This window comes from Saccopteryx leptura, chromosome 3, assembly GCF_036850995.1.
Source record: "Saccopteryx leptura isolate mSacLep1 chromosome 3, mSacLep1_pri_phased_curated, whole genome shotgun sequence".
Classification (NCBI taxonomy): domain Eukaryota; kingdom Metazoa; phylum Chordata; class Mammalia; order Chiroptera; family Emballonuridae; genus Saccopteryx; species Saccopteryx leptura.
The window spans coordinates 339272492-339287580 of NC_089505.1; the positions used below are offsets into that span (position 1 = coordinate 339272492).

Genomic DNA, 15089 nt, shown 5'->3' on the forward strand with positions numbered 1-15089 from the left:
GTGTACGCTATAGGATAAAAGCAAATGAGTAATTTTATTAGTGTTTGGGAATTCGGATATTTAGTTTGAAAAAAAGGAGATAAAAACTAAAAGGTGAAGCCTGAGCAGGTGATGGCACAGTAGATACAGCATCAGACTGGGATGCAGAGGACCCAGGTTCAAAACCCTGAGGTCTCCGGCTTGAGTGCAGGGTCACTGGCTTGAGCCTAAAGTCACTGGCTTGAGCAAGGGGTCACTTGCTCTACTGTAGCCCCCATTCAAGAGACACATGAGAAATCAATCAATGAACAACTAAGGAGACTAAGGAGTCATAATGAAGAACTGATGCTTCTCATCTCTCTCCCTTCCTCTCTGTCCCTATCTGTCCCTCTATTTCTGTCACAAAAAAAGAAAAAGACTAAAAGGTGAAAATAAAACAAGCTTGTGCTCCTTAATCTTGAGTTTGAAAGGGATGAACTCATGATGTAACTTTCTTCTCTTTTTGTTTGTTAAGGAACATTTCCTAGCTATCTCCACTAAAAAGGCCTAGATCTCATATGGAATCTAACAGCACAATAAACTTAGGAACATAACAAACACAGGCAGGGTCACAGGGAACAGAAGGACAGCTGTCAGAGGGAAGGGGGAGAGGGAAAGGGATCAAAGAAAACGAAGGGATTAGCCTAATTATATATACATAATTCATAGATACAGATAACAGGGCATTAATTCCCAGAGGGGAAGGGGGATGGAGTTGGGGGGGGGAAGAGGGTAAAATGAGAATGGAAAGAGACTTTGCATGGGACATTGGGGGGGTACAGTGGGGGGGGTATAGATATTATATTGAGTGGGACACTTGAAACCATGTAAACACAATAAATTTAAAGTAAAAATTTAAAAGACATTTAGGACAATAAAAGTTTCTGAATTACTTAAAAAAAAAAAAAAAAAAAGACCTAAAAACAATGACCAATCCAGGAGGCAATGAGCAACCCTAGAGCCCAAATTATAATCTCAAAATACAATTTCCTACTAAAACGAACAAGGGCTTAATGAAATGGCTGACTTAAGTAAGGTCTATGACAGGAAATATACAATGAGAGAAATACTAAAAGTAAGGAAGTTATCAAAGACAATGGAGTCATGTCAAAAAAACTCAGGAGCCGCCCTGGCCGGTTGGCTCAGTGGTAGAGCGTCGGCCTGGCGTGCAGGAGTCCCGGGTTCGATTCCCGGCCAGGGCACATAGGAGAAGCGCCCATTTGCTTCTCCACCCCTCCCCCTCTCCTTCCTCTCTGTCTCTCTCTTCCCCTCCTGCAGCCGAGGCTCCACTGGAGCAAAAGATGGCCCGGGCGCTGGGGATGGCTCTTTGGCCTCTGCCCCAGGCGCTAGAGTGGCTCTGGTCACAACAGAGCGATGCCCCGGATGGGCAGAGCATCGCCCCCTGGTGGGCATGCCGGGTGGATCCGGTCGGGCGCATGCGGGAGTCTGTCTGACTGCCTCCCTGTTTCCAGCTTCGGAAAAATACAAAAAAAACCCAAAAAACAAAAACTCAGGAGCCAAAAAGGAACCACACTCCCATTAGCCAGAGAAAGACAATTTAAACATCAGTTGGAATAATACCCTCAATGAAAACACACCAAAAACATTTAAATTCATGTGTTCATGATACTTAAAAAAGAAAAAAGCAACTCATTGATCATCACTAGAGGATGCTAGGAAATCTTACTGCCAGAGATGGCCACTATTCTAAATGTGGTAATTATCATCTATTTTCTTTAAACTTTGACTTTATACAGCACATAGCCCTAAGCATGATTGTTAATTTTTGTTTTTAAACTTTATATGACATACTATCTATATATAGTATAAGAAAATCTAAATACCTTTACCTCTAGTGATAAATCTCTTGACTGCTGATTTCTCAGTTTTTCCATTTCTCTACGGAACTTTGATTCTTTTACCTCAAAACCACCCAATTCGGTTAGGATCTTAAAAAAAATGCACGACAGAATTATTTTCTGAAATACATTCTTACAGACAAAATAGAATTTCAAGTGCTCAAAATACATACCGATCCAGGTTCTGCTCCAACATCTTCCATGAATACCCTGCCGAACAGTTCTAGTGAAAGGCGCCAACGTCCCAGCAGCATATCGTGGGAAATAACCATTCCCATGAAGCTACACTGTGGCCTGTAAGAAGTTTAAGGGGAGAAGGGGACATAATTTAGCCAATTCTAAAAACTGCCTGACTTTTGGCCAATGACAGTAATTTACTTGGTCTTTTAATAGTCTGAGGTTTTAAGTCCTTCAAACCACATCTTCTCTATTGGGGAATTTTCTTTCTATAAGCTTCTCATTCCTCACAGAACCATCTCATTTTTACTCCATTTTCCCCTCTGTCCTTTATGTAGGATACTTACCCAGGCTGCCTCCTATCTCCATCTTTCACTTTACCTCCTTTCCTCCTCTCCTTCAAGTACAATGTCCATCTCCTCTGCCTAGGACGGTTCCCAGACCCCTCTCCAGGTCAAACTTGAACAATGGACCTGAATTACCACTGTGTTAAATATACTCACTCCAGTGATACTCAACTCAAACTCAAAATGGTGAAACTGAGAACCTCCTTCAGGATAATGACATTGGCTCCTGACTTCTTTCAGTAGTATCATCTACTTCTCTACTGCACTGATGTGAAACATTGTAATTCTTCTGTGCCCTATTCCTTCAGACTAATCAAGTCCTTTATGAGTTTCTCTTCCTTTCCATACCAGAAGGCAATGTCCTATTTCAGCCCCCTTTTTATTTTACCACTAGCCAGAATAACAGCTTTCTAACTTGTCTCTCTGCCTCTAATTTTTCTCTTTATCAAACTAACTGCTTCTATATATCCTAACCAATTCAGCTTAATCCGTACTGTTTCTAGAAAGCTTGGGCCACTCAGTCCACAATTCTTCCTTGCCTTTTACAGTTGTTATGACTATCTGTGTACATGAAGTGTATATATATAGTTTCATAAACTAGCTAAATTCCTTCTAAGCAAAAATATTACCTGACATTATGTAAGCAAAAACCATAGAATTACTCTACAAATCATTCGATTAGCCATACTGAGCCAGTGTATGCTGGCAAATTTTTATCGGGAAAGCAAAGAACCTACCTCTTGCAAGAAATGACCACCTGTGGACCTGGCAAAGGAGCCCATGCAAGTGTGAGAGTCACAAATCTAGAAACTTCTTTCTAGTTATTCACATCTTCGCCCTTAGCTGAGCTGCTGGTAATAAGTCTATAATTGGCTATTTGACATTGATATATATATACTTTAATTCAGTACTAAACATTAAAAAGTCTCAGAATTTTTTCAATAAAGTGAGGAGAAAAGCATAATGCTAATCAATGACAATATATCACCAAAACCCCTAAAATCCAGAAAACTGAAACTTAATATTTAAATATCTGCTTATAACCTATGAAAATACAAAATAACACATTTAACTCTATTATTTACATACAAATGAAATAAAATTTCTAAATTGAAATTCCTATAGCAATTATTTAATAGCCCAAAAAGTAATACAATAGAAAAACTGTCTTCACTTAGCAAATACCTGAACGACGTAAGTGGTGGCCCCTCGCTCTCAGTCAGTCCTATTTCTGCCAGCAGACTACTTTTCAGCTGTGCAGCAAGATCGTGAGCAGATGGCCCAGGTTTTGAACTCTCGGCTTCTTCTGGCACCACATTCTGTTCTTCCCCCTCCTTTTTTTGCCGATTTTGCATGTTCATTACATTTTTCAAATTGGCAGCATAAGACATTTTAGTTGGAAGAACCTATGAATTTTTACATTTAAAAGTTACACATTGAAAGAACTAACTAGATTTCGTTTTCAACTTACTAATACTCCATAGAAATCATACTAAAGTGATGTAATTCCAGTTTGGCACTTCAGCTACAAAGATGCAGCCTGTTTCTCCCATCTGACTCCCCTCAGTAACCACAAATTCCAGTGCATTTACCAGAGCAGTTTCCAAGATTTCTAAAGGAATCTTTGTATTATCTGTGGGTTCTTGAGTCTCTTATGTATTTTCAATCTTTTCCTTTCTCGTTTAGACAATAAAAAATTCTATTTAACTAAATTTTTTCTATGCCTGCTCTTAAACATGTTATTACCTTTTTATTGGAGAAACAATATGGTATTATTTTAAGCTCTCAAATCAGACTTTTATCTAAGATCTAGAGCTTTCACTTAACTAGCTGTTTAACAATAGGTATTCCCACATGGAATTTATGTAAACTCTCCAAGCCCCAATTTATTACCCATAAAAGCAAGATAACAATGTTTTCTACCCAACATGGTTATAAAGACTGAGACAGTGCCCAGGAAACAGAATTACTCAACAAATTATTATTACCTTATTCACATTCTAGACTCAAAAAGAAAAGTTTCAAGCTAATATTATACACGTTCAATGCATAAAAAGTATATTTACATGTACATATCAATTTCCAAAAGCATTACAACAATCAACTCTGTGAAACAGGGAGAACACATAACAAAACTACTACTTTACAGAAGTAAGTAACCTGCCAAGTTAGTCTCAAAGCAGGCTAATGAAACAGTTGGAAATCCTTTTACTGTCATAAAACAGGAATTTCTGATACTTCTATTATTTGGGGAAATACAATATTCTGAAGTAACACATTTCCAATAATCTGGATGCTGGGACAAGTGCTCACTCACAAATATTATATCACAAAGATTTTTACCATCTTACCTCAAGGCAATTTCTATCCATTGTAACCTCCATTAAGCATTTCCCACTACTGGCAGATGAAGAATAAAGACCCTGACTTGGACGGCCAAAAAGATCCTCCTTTCTAGCATTTGGCTGGAATTTTAACAGAAATATTTTAGTTACATTGAACACTTGAAAAAAATAAAATCAATTAAAAATAAACCTTAAGACCAGTTCATTTAAATCACCTGCAACAGATGTGGCTGATCAGCCAAGGGGATGGCTTCAGCAAGAGGCACTTCAAACGGATTGGGGGGTATACACCCAAGGAACGTCATGGAATCTGAACGTCGAAAAAATGGATGGTTTTGGCCAGTTTCTGCAGGAAGAGAGTCATCATCCTTATCATTCAATGCAGCACCTAAACATAAAGAGATAAAATGTTTGGTTTTTAGAAAAATTCTTTAATTATTGGGGAAGGGTAAAAGAATCTTAATCTGCTCAATCCAAAATTCCCATTACCTCTTTGTGAATTTTCATGCCACTCAAAAAACAAGTCAATAGTCCAAAATTTTGATAATATTTTTGATAATAATTTAAGTGATAATTAAAAATATTAGCAATTTAAAAGGGTTATGAGAGTAAATTTTATGTTGTATATATTTTAAATAACAATATAAAGTTGCCATTAAATATTAGCAGTAACAAATATTGCTCCATTTTGTTTTAGATGGAAGTTTCCCATACCCTCTTCTCTCTCTCTGGGGATTCAGACCTGAATACAAGGTAGATTCCTGAGCACACTAAGAACCTGGCTCACATATGGCTTCAAAAAAGAAGTGATGGTCAGGAGCTGAAATTTAAGCATTTGCTTACTTATAAGTTCTGTTCCTGTACAAGAAGATAAACAGAGAAATCTGTGGGTACTCATGAATCATGATAGGAAGTCAGCACACCAACTCCCCTTAATGGAATTAAACTTCGAGCAATGTTTAAAATGTGTTGTGAAAACAGTTGTTAAGAGATGGCTGGTTTCTCAAAAATTAGTAGTTAGGTCAGCTGTCTTTCTCTGTGCTGAATAAAGGTGCTAGCTGATAATTAGTATCAAAATCTTATAATTATTATCAAGAGTCAATGGCCCTAGCCAGTTGGCTCAGTAGATAGAGCATTGGCCTAACGTGTAGAGGTCCTAGGTTTGATCCCTGGTCAGGGCATACATGGGAAGCAACCATCTGCTTCTCTTCCCCTCCACCTCCCCCTACTCTCTCTTCCTTGCTTGCAGCCAGTGGCTTGACTGGTCCAAGCACTGGCCCCAGGGTCCGAGGAATGCTTGGTTGATCCAAGTGTTGGCCTCAGGCACCAAAAATAGCTCAGTATTAGAACACTGGCCCCAGAGAGGGGTTGCTGGATGGATATGGTTGTATGCATGTGGGAATCTCTCTCCCCTCCTCTCACTATCTGACCTCAATTTAAAAAAATTTTATTTCTATTTGAAATAATAGCTGATAACTACAAATAAACTGCAGAAGATCCCAAATTCTCTTGAGTTTGGAATATGGTCTCTCTTTTTATTGTGTTAACTGTTACAGATTTTGATATTTGGAAGTTAAAACTGGTATTTCTCATTTTATTCACTAAATCTACTTTGCATCAGTATTAACAAAGGTTCTGCTAAGATTTTTTTTTTTTTTGCATTTTTCTGAAGCTGGAAACGGGGAGAGATAGTCAGACAGACTCCCGCATGCGCCCGACCAGGATCCACCCGGCACACCCACCAGGGGGTGACGCTCTGCCCACCAGGGGGCGATGCTCTGCCCCTCCGGGGCGTCGCTCTGCCGCGACCAGAGCCACTCTAGCGCCTGGGGCAGAGGCCAAGGAGCCATCCCCAGCGCCCGGGCCATCTTTGCTCCAATGGAGCCTTGCTAAGTGGGAGGGGAAGAGAGAGACAGAGAGGAAGGAGAGGGGGAGGGGTGGAGAAGCAGATGGGCGCTTCTCCTGTGTGCCCTGGCCGGGAATCGAACCCGGGACCCCTGAACGCCAGGCCGACGCTCTACCACTGAGCCAACCGGCCAGGGCTTCTGCTAAGATTTTAATGTAATGCCTACACACTTTACTTAAGAGTAAAAGGTAAACATAAAACTAGGAGAAATATAAAAATTATGCACAAAAATTTTTGAAAAATTTGTAACATTTTAAAAATCATCCTTATGAAGCAAATAATGCAAGAATGTGTAAGGGAAAGTGGACAGAAAAGGCAAGAAATGGGACATAGAGAAGAAAAGAGAAATTCCCACCCAGACAGAAAATAATGAAGTTAAAAAGCTTGAAGGGGAACTACTGAGGCAGCCATTTCTTGAAGTAGATGAGCAGATTTTCTGTACACTAACTTTGATTGGTGTCATCATCATTTTCATGTTCTGAATCTTCATTATCAATACCCAGTTCCAAGAGTTCTCGTGTCCTTTAAAGAGACAAATGAGTTGTTTTTACCTGAAATATTTGTGTAATATAAATAGAAGCAAAGATTATGGGAACTATAAGCAAAAAACCTTTCACCCCCCCCCCCCCCCAAAAAAAAACACTTGAAAAAGTCTGTTAAGTATCTAACCAATTTTGAACACTGTAATCAAGTTTCAGACTCTGGGAATGGTAGACTAGCCAGCCAAAGTACTACAACTACAAAACAGAATTAAACAGAAGTAAAAAGCTAATCACACCAAGAAAGAGTGATAGGAAATCAGCACACCAACTCAGAGGTCACACGAAGTCTAATAAAAAACATGATCAACCAGGCCAAACTATCTCAAACATAAAGCTTGACTGGATTCTTCGGGTTCCTGCTTTGAGTGAGGAGTAGCTACAGTGAAAGATTGGATAACTGAAGCCCATTTTCCCACAGGAAATGTTCCTGCACTATTTCTCTTTCACAGTGCTGTTCTCCTTACTCCAAAAATTGGACAATGTACTAATGAAGACCACACTGAGCAAGTAAGAATTTCTTAAACCAACCTCATGGCAAGTATGGATACCTTTTGCGTTCCAGTTGAGGTGTATCCAATGTTGTCTGCTGGTTCATTGCTTTAATCCAATATATAAGGGCTTGAAAAACATATGCTACATGCTTCAGTGAGCAAACATCCAAAACTGGAAGGACATCAGAATGCTCATCATTATGAGACCGCATTAGAGACAGAGCATAATTTAGGAAGTCCCCTCGAGCCGACATCATTCCTTGGCGGGCACTAAGCAATGTGGCACGTCTGAAGGAATAAAAAGAAATGAAATTGTTTACAAAAATAAGTAAACAAGTAAATAAAAACCAAAAATTGTAAATAAGTAAATAAGTAAATAAAAACCCCAAATGAGTGGCCCTGACCAGTGGCTCAGTGGATAGAGCATCAGCCTGGTGTACAGACATCTGGGTTCAATTCCCAGTCAGGGCACACAGGAGAAGCAACCATCTGCTTCTCTCCCCTGCCTACTCTGCCTCCCACAGCCAGTAGCTCGACTGGCTCAAGCATGGACCTGGGCACTGAGGATAGCTCAGTTGGTCTAAGTGTGTCAGCCTCAAGCACTAAAACTAGCTCAGTACTCGAGCATCGGCCCAAGACGGTACTGCCAGGTGAATCAGGTAGGGGCACATGTGGGAGTCTCATTACCACCCCTCCTCTCACTTATAGAAGATATAATAATAAAAATAAACACAAATGAGAGGCCACTAAAATAAATATACAAAATTAGGAACTGAGACTATCCACAAATAAAAACATTAATCTTGTGGCTCAGGCGTTAGAAATATAACCACTGTATATTTCGTAAAGAAAAGGAATTCCAATATCCTTTGGAATGGCAGAAGGAATGCCTTCCCTAAAGACAATGGTTCTCAAACTTTAGCTTACATCAAAATCACCTGGAGGGTTTGTTGCAACAGATAGCTGGTCCCACCCCAAGTTTCAGTAAGTAGACCTGGGGTAGGGCCCCCAAATTTGCATTTCTAACAAGCTCTCAGGTGTTAGTGATGCTGTTTTCTTGGGGACATTTTTGACACTGAAAGCACAAACAACAAAAGAAAACAGAGATAGCACTGGGCCTTCAAAGGATACCAACAAGAAAAGGAAAACAACCCACAGAATAGGACAAAATTTCTACAGTTAACTACTTGATAAGGAACTTGTATCCCGAGTATATAAAGAATTCACACAATTCAATGACATGCAAATTTAAAAAAGGGTAAAGGATCTAAATAGACATTTCTCCAAAGAAGACATATGTACAAATGGCCAATAACACATGAAAAGATGCTCAACAGCATTAGCCATTAGGGAAATGTAAATCAAAACCACAATGACCCCTTCCCAGGTGGCTCAACTGGTAACAGTGTCGTACCGGTGCGCAGAGGTTGCCAGTTCAATCCCTGGTCAGGGAACATACGAGAAGCAACCAATGAGTGTACAATTAAATGAAACAACTTCTCTCTCTCTCTCTCTCTCTCTCTCCCTCTCTCTCTCTCTCTCTCTCTCTCTCCCCCACCTCTTAGTGTGCCCCTCAATCAATGGAAAAAAAAAAATCAAAATTTTTTAAAACCACAATGAGATACCACTTCCTACCCACTAGGATGGCTATTATCAAAAAGAAAAATAACAAGTGTTAGCACAGATGTGGAGAAACTGGAACCCTCCATGTGCTCGTACTGGGAATATAAAATGGTGCAGCCACTTTACAAATCACTCTGGCAGTTCCTCAAAAGTTAAACAAGAGTTACTGTGATCCAGCAATTCCACAACCAGGTATATACCTAAACTAATTGAAAATACATGTCTATGCAAAACCTGTACACAAGCGTTTGTTGTGGCATTGTTCATAACGATCAAAAGGTGGCTAAAAACATATTTTGGCCGTAATAGCCAAACAATACTCAAGTGTCTGTAAATGTATGGATGGGTAAACAAAATGTGGCATATCCACACAAGGGAATAAATACTACTAGGAAATAATGTACTAATACATGCTAAGCGTGAATGAATCTTAAAACCATTATGCTAAGTAAAAGAAGCCAGACACAAAAGACCACATAATATATGATTCCATTTATGTGGAATGTCCAAACCAGGGAAATCTATAGAAACAGTAGATCAGTGGTTGCTTAGGGCTGGAAGGTAGGGGAAATGGGGAGTGCTTGCTAATAAGAATGGGGTTTCTTGTGGAGATAAAGTATTCCAAAATTAATGTTGATAGTTGCGCACAGCTCTGAATACAATCAAAACTATGGAACTATATACTTTAAACGGGTGAATTATATGGTATGTAAATTATATTTCAATAAAGCTGTTATATTTGCATGAGAGTGAGAGAGAAAGGGAGAACCCTGTCAGCAATGAGTATCATCAGAACTCTGTGCTTCAGGGCAGATCAGCCTAATGAAAACAAGGCTTGTGCCTGTTTGTGGAGCAGGCTTCCTAGGGCAGGAAAGCTGATGCCTCCAAAATCTTATCTCTGGTCCAGATCTCTCAGCCAACCATTCACTTCTGCATATTAGACATTTCCATCAAATTCCCTCCCAGTTCTCAAGTTCAAAAGCAAATATGTATGTCCATTCCACTCTTCCACATATTTCTCTTTATTTTCCGATTAGTTATTCTGAATCAAAGTCTAAATGTATAACAGTAAGTTCTTTCTCATTTTGCTTTATCCCTCAATAGGCCCTAAATTCTGTTTATATGATTTCAAAGCTTCTCGCTCCTCCTTCCTGATCTTTACTGTCCCACTTTAGTAACTATTACCTCTCTTGCAGACTCCCAACTACAGTCTTGTTCAGTTTCCTAAGCAATCTCCTAGACCCTTGTCTTTCCCTCCTTTATGATCCACCCAAAGAAGCAAGGTCGTTTAGCCTGAGCCAAAGCTAGAACCAAATCCTGTGACCTTAGGTACAGGTACTTTCACTGTATGGCACTGCCTCCGCTCTAGTGATAGATGTTTGATCCAATTCCTAGACCTGAAAAAGGTCATTTTATAATTGAATGAAAGAGAAGAAGAAAGAAGAAAGAAGAAGAAGAAGAAGAAGGTGATTCAGCAAGCTGGAGAAGGTAGAAAAATATGTTTAGAAAACCAAAGAGCAGCTTTGGCAACTACACAAAACTTCTCCTGAGTACAAAGTACATTCATATTCAGCCATGGTCAAAATAAGCCTTTCATGAATATATGCCTTTCAAAAGGGAAGGAGGAGGGGCAGGGAGCCTGGGGTTAGTAAGACAAGGATGTTGATCACTCCCCTTCAAAAACGGTGATTGCAATTACTATCAGATTCCTATCATACAAATGAAGTTTTAAAAAATAGCCTGGATTATAACTAATTTGTTTTGCTTCAGTTACACAATTTTAAAAGAAGTAATGCAAGGCTCTTACTTCCTCCTTTACAACAGAGGTCTTATGTAAAAAACTTTCTAGAATACAAGGGTTCTGTCTAAACATACAAGCATAATTGAAGACTTTCATACCGTCTGCCTTCAAGGGTTCGTAAACTAGCCTCTTCTCGAGCAGTCATCCTCTCTCTTCGCGCTGAGTTCTGAGAAGCGTGAAGAGGATGGTTTGGATGTCCCGGGTCCCCAGCAGACGCTAATGCAGAACCATAACGTAATTGAGCCTCAGTAGAATCCATAATACTGACCATCCAGTTCCAAGTGGGAATAAGCTTTTCTTCTACATAGTTCTATGAAGACCAAACTAAAATAGTTAAAAACTGTGAAAACCAAACTAAAACAGTTAAAACTACTCCCAAAAAGTTAAATTTGATATACAGCAGGTCCTTGAATAATGTTTCATTGATGTGATGCCATAGAAACTTAACTCTTGTTTATAACTATCAGCCTATGGTAAAACTGGTTTCATTTTGCTCAAAGACATAGAACCTATTGATGAAGTGAGGACTTACTATAGCATTTTTATACATTTAAATATTTGTAACATTTAATGCCCCTTATATTGGAATTCTCATAATTCACAGCCAAAATATATATCTGAATGAGTGACTTTTCCGTGGCTTCATACCTGTAAGTTTACTGCATCCTGGTAAGTCAATTTCACAGCTGCTGGAATCTGCGAGTATACTAGGTGATTATACTTAGGAATAAGGCCCATCAAGTCTGAAATCTGTCTGATGACAATGCTGTAAGCCCTGGCTAAACTGCTTGCAGATGTTAAGTAGCTGCTGGCATTGCTAGCTTCCAACGCAGCTGCTGCAGCTGCAGCACTCGTGCTGATGGTACCACTCCGGCGTAAGTTTGAAGGATCGATATAAATCAAACCTGCTGAACTCGCTGTAATGGAAAATGGATAAGCACAATAAGCTAATGTCAGTTGCTAACTGTGTTTCTCAAGCACTGTATCTATTTATATAAGAAAGCTAAAAGATCAGTTGCATTTCAAATATGCAATTTTTCAAGCCACACTAATTTAGGAAGGGGAATGATGAGGGAGATAAGAATTACTACAATGTTGTTAAACAGAGGCAATTCTGCCACTGCCCCCACAAAAGGGGAACATTTGCAATGTATGCAAACATTTTGGTTGTCACACCAGGGTGAGGGGTTACTAAGGAATGACCTCTAGTGAGTGGGTAGACATCACAGATGATGCTAAACATCCTACAGTGCACAACTGCAATTAAACAATTTAGCCCAAAGTAGCACTGTCACAGAGATCGAGGAACCCTGCTCTAATATAAGCTTAACTAATTTTTATATTTGACCTCAGCAAAATAATAGAAAATTATTATGAAACTTGTTCTCTAGATCAGGGGTCCCCAAACTTTTTACACAGGGGGCCAGTTCACTGTCCCTCAGACCGTTGGAGGGCCAGACTATAAAAAAAAACTATGAATAAATCCCTATGCATACTGCACATATCTTATTTTAAAGTAAAAAAACAAAACGGGAACAAATACAATATTTAAAATAAAGACCAAGTAAATTTAAATCAACAAACTGACCAGTATTTCAATAGGAACTATGCTCCTCTCACTGACCACCAGTGAAAGAGGTGCCCCTTCAGGAAGTGCGGCGGGGGCCGGAGATGGCCTGAGGGGGCCGCATGTGGCCCGCGGGCCATAGTTTGGGGACCCCTGCTCTAGATGAACATCATAACTTTACAAAAATACCTATTAATAAAAGCACTCAGGAAACCAAGTTTTCAGACTTGCCTGCTGGTGTGGATGTGCTGGAAGGGGCTGTGCTGGCTGCCCGCTGATGCTGGGTGTTACGAACAGCCCACTGCATGGAGCGGGGAGCTTGGGCAGCACCATTGGCATGGGAGCTATTCGTGGTTCTCTCTAAAGGCTCATCAAGCATAAAGGTCTCTTGTTCTATGTCGTCACTCTGACTGCTGCTGCTGTCAGAATCGCTTGAGTCATTTGACTGTGAATCATCTTCAGAAAAGAAGGCAGGAACACTGCTTGCACCTAAATTTTTAATTTTTAAAACCGAAACCATTTTGAGTTTGTTGATATTTGAAACTACAGCACATCCCCCCGCCCCCATTCAGGAAAGTATATATATTAAACAGAGTGTCAGGCTGTATTCAACAATCCACAAAACACATCATTAAAAACGTTTAATTAGGAAAGAACTCTTTTAAATGAACTTTAAAATTAATCCATTATTTAAAATAACAAAAGCAAAAGTCATTAAAACAATACCCTTTTTACTAACATCTATAGTTAGGAAACAGGATGAAGTTATAAAAAGGTTTAGTCACCCTTGTATATAGCATACAAAATACAGTTTAACCAATTCATGCTAAATACACAAACAGCCTTATATTCATAAGAAAGTTGCTAGGGAATGGTAGCATACCTGCTTCTGAACCAGCAGTCGCTGCAGTGACAACACTTCTGCGCCCACTAGCATTATCTTGGTTGCTATGATTACTTTCACTGTCACTTTCTGTTTCAGCTGCTGCTAACAAATCCAGCTCCATGTCACTCCCTAGTAAATAGATTTAAATAAGACGAAAAAAGAAGTACAAACTCACTGTGGATCCAGACTGGGTCTCATAAGCCAGAAAAGCGTAAGGGAGGGAACTTAAGAAAGTAAGAGGGGGAAGAAAGGACAGAGAGAAAGGATAACTACACTAGCGTAAGCATAATGCCTGCTTAGCAGGAAAAGAATGCCTACATAAATGATGGTACCCGGGGGATCATTACACAGCAATTCAAAATCTGTCCCACAGAGCTTTATGTCAAGTGTTGAGCAGGAGGACTTAAGCTAGCAAGGAGAGCTCTGGGCTAGGTCCTGGCTTCATTCTCATCTGTTTTACATACTGGGCTTCCAAAAGGGGAAGGAAGTTAAAAATGTCTGTTCTTCATAGTTCATGGTATATACACAAATCAAAACATACAAAATGGTAAATTTTAAATGTCTGTTATACCACAATAAAGCTGATTCCAAAAAAGTCTATCCTATGGCTACTGATAAACATTCTTATGTAGCAAAGAGGGAAAATTATTATTTTAAGTAAAAAAGAAAGTCACAAAAACTTCATATACAATATGTAAAAGATATGCATGAGAATGGGCAGCACCGGGCAGGACTGAAGTAAAACACAAACTGTTAGCATATGGGTGGTGTTATGCATCATCTGTTTCCTTCTGTCTCATTCCCAAATGTTTCATAACATGGTTATGATTATTTTAGTTTCTAAAAAATTAAAATGACTTAAACTGAAAGGTCAAGAGGGAGAACAGGATAAATCACTTTGTACATTTAAATAATATTTATACATATATATATGTATATGTATATATATATATATATATGCTTGTTTATGTAATGTATGTGTACATCCAGATATACATGTATGTATGTACAGCATGGGCAAAAGTAGGTTTACAATTGTGAGTAGACAAAGTTTATTTAAGTATTATTATTAATTACTGCATTATTTCCCATATAAATAACTGTTCATATATATATATGTAGAACCTCCTAAAATTTGAAACAGATGTTACAGAATCCCTTGGCATTTCACTTTACATCCAATGGGGCTTTTCTCTCTCTTTAAGGTACATGATTTACTCGTACTGAATAATTTCTCCAATAACCTGCATACCGTCTTCATCGTGCTCATCGTGCTGTCCCTCAGCCTCAGCGTTTTCTTCCCCATGTTCTTCCTGTTCATCATGATGATCTTCTTCTCCAGCCACACCCTCCACCACCTCAACCTAAATCCAGAATCTTATTTGTAAACAATTAAAGTATATAATAAACGCACTTCTCACCAATGTCCCTCTATGGCAATTAGTAAACAAAACACAAGGATCCCTTAATACAGGGAACTGGACTCTTCATTTTGCTAGTGACAATTTGCTATCAAAAATTATGCTG

At 39.1% G+C, this 15089-nt stretch overlaps 1 protein-coding gene across 6 annotated transcripts in view; it reads right to left on the reverse strand.

Annotated features, from left to right (window-relative positions):
• Positions 1-15089, reverse strand: part of UBR5 (ubiquitin protein ligase E3 component n-recognin 5) — a 141885-nt gene that overhangs the window by 17959 nt on the left and 108837 nt on the right. For 3 of the 6 annotated variants that reach the window (XM_066379261.1, XM_066379260.1, XM_066379257.1), the window contains exons 36-47: positions 14815-14926; positions 13560-13691; positions 12908-13165; positions 11758-12026; positions 11208-11419; positions 7743-7973; positions 7101-7174; positions 4962-5134; positions 4753-4866; positions 3587-3807; positions 2051-2171; positions 1863-1967 (exon numbers count right to left, since the gene is read on the reverse strand). In XM_066379261.1, the coding sequence (XP_066235358.1) occupies positions 1863-1967; positions 2051-2171; positions 3587-3807; positions 4753-4866; positions 4962-5134; positions 7101-7174; positions 7743-7973; positions 11208-11419; positions 11758-12026; positions 12908-13165; positions 13560-13691; positions 14815-14926 (2022 nt within the window). Of the gene's footprint in view, positions 1-1862; positions 1968-2050; positions 2172-3586; positions 3808-4752; positions 4867-4961; positions 5135-7100; positions 7175-7742; positions 7974-11207; positions 11420-11757; positions 12027-12903; positions 13166-13559; positions 13692-14814; positions 14927-15089 lie in introns of all 6 variants that reach the window. The other 3 variants (XM_066379262.1, XM_066379259.1, XM_066379258.1) reach the window with 2 other exon arrangements.